Here is a 3,855-nt window from a genome sequence, read left to right as displayed (position 1 = left end):
ACTATCTACCACATCACTGTTTTTTACACTGTTCATAATTTGATAATCCGATTTTGCCCTCTTTCAAATTTTCATTTCTCTCTCTCACGTGTCTACTTGAATTTTCAGCCCCACTTTACATCTCTTTCTCATCTCTGTAATTAATTTCCTTTCTCTTTCTTCAGCTATAAACAAAACTTCATCCGATGTCATCTCTTGCTCATTCATATGCTATTGCCGTCGTCGTTTCTCATACATTCTCTGTAAAAATCACAAATGGAAAGAACATCATCTCGATTCAGACAGTCATCAAGCCTCGTCAGGTCGAGGTTGGATAGCATTCGGCCTGAAGCTTGTCTTCAACGTTCCACCACCAAGAATCTGTTTTTGACTAGATATGTTCATTCAAAGCAGCACATGGCTCCAATTCGTGTTTCTATGTCGACAAGATTATTACCGTAACCGTTTTGGCAGTTTGATCAAAGTCGAACACAATATGGGGGATTTAAAGTCATTCCATGGCATGTGCAATAGCGATGTCTTTGTTTCATGAGTTTGCAAAAGCGTGTTGGGCTATAGATCATGAATATAGTCGAAGAAAGAGTAGCGTCTTTACAAGATCGATGGCTGTGACTTGGATCTCATATATTTCAATTACAAGTAATTGTAGCCACTAGGTAACAAACTGGAATGGTGTTAACCGATAAATATTGGGTTAGTTGATACGAGTTAAGCATTGTGATCTGATACAAATTTGGTTATATGTTACCAAACCGTGGATGCCGCTAACTACTAAATAGTTGATAGAATTTTACAAAGCATTAGCTGATACATGTTTGATTAGATGTTACAAAGCATGTTGCCACTTTATAAAATAGTTGGTAAGATGTTAAAAGATAGCTTCCATTAACTGAAACATGTTTTGTTAGATGTGACAAACAATTACTAACGGTTAATACGTAAATATAACTCTCTAACAAAACATGTAGTATGCTAATATACTTTGATAGATTCATTGGGAGCATACCTTCGGATGGATAAGTTATCTACTAACAATTTATATAACATTTTACGTTAAAGTGTAGCGTTTAACATTTTTGTTAGCATACTAGTTGTTACGCCCAATTTTCTCAATGTACTGTGCTTTTCTCTCCTTGGAACGAGTTGCAGTTGCCTATTTGCTAAGATGATTCTAGAAATCACAATCCCTAACTCATCCATTAATATTAAATTTCAGAAATCTAATGGAAAAGTTCATAAATTAGAGAAAATTCTTTTGTGCGATCTCGGATTGATGTTTTATAAATCGGAGAGATTTTTGGGAGAAAAGCCATTTTTTAGTCAATGATTTACTGGAGTACATGGCACATCGAGCATCAATTGAATTATTGTGACAGTGGCAATGAGGAAGCGATACGAAAAGTGTACGTATGATAGTGATTGTAACAAAATCGGTCGTGGTTGAAGGATTGAGAAAAAAAAAGATTGAGAGATGTGGATTTGAGGAGAAGTTATTGCTGTCGATGAATGATAAGAGAAGAGATTGATATTGTCAGAAATAAAGAGGAAGATAAATAATGAAGAAGAAGATAAATAGTGAAGATGGTGTTGAATGATTTCTATTTCTTATTGTCACGCGATCAATCAAAGGGTAAAATAGTCAAGTTGTGTTATTTTTGTGACAGGAAATATTGTTTTACGAGAATTAGAGTAGTTTCTTAATTTTGCTTCATATTAGGTATATTGAGCTAATAGACTCAAATTATAAACATAATATATAATTTTCATAAATATTTATATCCGCAAAATCGCGGGCAACCACCTAGTTATAAATTATATATGAGAGAGTTTTTTCAAATTAGATCCCTGAAGAAAGTCAATCTCGTAAACAAATCTGCTAATCAGAATTAAATTATTTTTTTGTCAACCTTTTTTCATCAAACCCTTTGTTTAAAGGTACAATGCATTAAAGAGCAAACCCAAACGTAAAATTACAAAATAAGATCAAAGGCTAGTGAAAAACACTTGTAATTAATGTGTTGAGAGACTAATCACAATTAATTACAATGGAATAAACAGAAAGAAATAAAAAGATACAAAGTTAAAGGAAGAAAATATCTCGTAAAATTTCCGTGATTATGTTCCATTAGGGGATCCCTTCCTAATAAGATGTGTATATATATAACCTGAACCACAGAAGGTTTTAAACATCATATCAGTAACTTAAGAAAAAAAAGAACAATCTCTCAATCTTTCTATGTGTTGTCTTCTGCATGATTAGCCATGTATACGGCGACATCAGGATTGCGAACGAACTCAAATTCAATAAATATCTCTGGATAAGTTGTTTCTCCGGAGACGACCGAATGGAGCCAGTGATTAAGAAACCAGGAGAACACCATCGTATTTACTTCCGCACCAACTTTTGGGGGACCACGCGTTTCATGTGTACGTTGAGACAAGGACCTAACTATAGACACTCTCAGAGCTTCACAGCTTTCAAACAGGTAAGTCCCAGCGATAGGGGAACCTTGTGGGATTGGAGAGCCAGAGAAAATGGTATCTATTTGAAAGTGTGGGAGGACGAGTTTTCTCAAGGCGAGACCAATATGCATAAGGCGTTTAATTGGATTTACTAGTTTGTAATATTTTTATCACACATATGAAAATCAAAGTTTGTAAATACTCTTCATTAATGGAAGAGAATAATCATTTTACGGACTACCATTTAACATAAGAAGTTTTATGTTGCTCCTTATATTATTTATCTATGCTACTTGTTAAAACAATTTGATGATGAAAGAGATGCTAGTTTTAGAGATCAAAGGTTGGAATATGAATATCAGAAGAGAAAAACAATGTGAGGCCCTGTAAGGTTATGATTCTGTGTTGAAGTATCAGCGGCCTCATTGATCACATTGATCGGATGGGCCATGAGAGATAGACAGATGATTGGGCCGAGATAGCATGAAGTTGACTTAGTGGGCCATGCTGGTTATGTCCAAGCCCATCACGGAAGAACTCAAAGCGGAGCTGCGAAGCGGAGCTGAAGGAGTCGTCGTCTTTCTGTTACGAGAGTAAGGTTCTATATATACTTGTAACTGATCTGAGCTCATTGTAACAAAAGAAAATATCTGATAGTGCATTCCGGGACACCGATCCTGATGAGAGAAGTAAAGTACCCGGTGGAGAAGTGGGGAACTCTATAACGTCTTGTGTGCATTCTTTTTCTTTACACTATAAACACACGAGAGCGAGAGAGTTTGAGAGAGTGCGATCGAGAGCGAATCGAGTACGTATCAGCTACAAGTGGTATCAGAGCGCTGGTTTTTCCGTTGGAGGGATACAAAGCTGATTTGAGGTTCGAGGTAGACAGTGGGAGGAATCAGATCGATAGATCTAGATCATTCAGATCTATAAGCGGTCAAGATAGTCATCACGGGATCTAGAAGGAAACCAGATCTAATCGCAAGCTACGATCGATTGGATCGGAGACTATCAGGATCGTCAGGGGATTATCTCTTGCTCTTCTTGATTGAATACATGTTATTGAATACTCGAACAACTCATTTTTTTTGTCTCATTGTTGGACTGATTCTTGATCCAAATCTGGACTTGATTGCTACTGATCTATCTCTGTTTATTATCTGCAGGTGATAAACAGATCAAGATTGAGTCAGCATGGATCCAACACCGGGAAAATTCGAGATGGTGAAGTTCGAAGGCAGGGACGACTTCGGGTTATGGAAGTACAAACTTCTTGGTCAGTTAGAGATTCAAGGTTTGGGTTCAGTATTGAAGGAAGAGCCGATGGCAACTTCAGATGAAAAAGGAGATGGTTCTGAGGTTAAAGATGTGAAAGTCGATCGTAAAGAG

At 36.6% G+C, this 3,855-nt stretch overlaps 1 protein-coding gene across 1 annotated transcript; it reads left to right on the top strand.

The window, feature by feature from the left end:
* The first annotated feature begins 2,213 nt into the window (after nt 1–2,213).
* LOC106303123 (pumilio homolog 15-like) lies at nt 2,214–2,618 on the top strand. The gene has a single exon (XM_013739472.1). It carries the CDS (start codon nt 2,253–2,255, stop codon nt 2,616–2,618), a length of 366 nt encoding a protein of 121 aa, XP_013594926.1. The 5' UTR covers nt 2,214–2,252.
* The last annotated feature ends 1,237 nt before the right edge of the window (nt 2,619–3,855 follow it).

This window comes from Brassica oleracea, chromosome C7 (assembly GCF_000695525.1).
Source record: "Brassica oleracea var. oleracea cultivar TO1000 chromosome C7, BOL, whole genome shotgun sequence".
Lineage (NCBI taxonomy): Eukaryota > Viridiplantae > Streptophyta > Magnoliopsida > Brassicales > Brassicaceae > Brassica > Brassica oleracea.
This window is presented reverse-complemented; position numbering and strand designations above follow the sequence as displayed.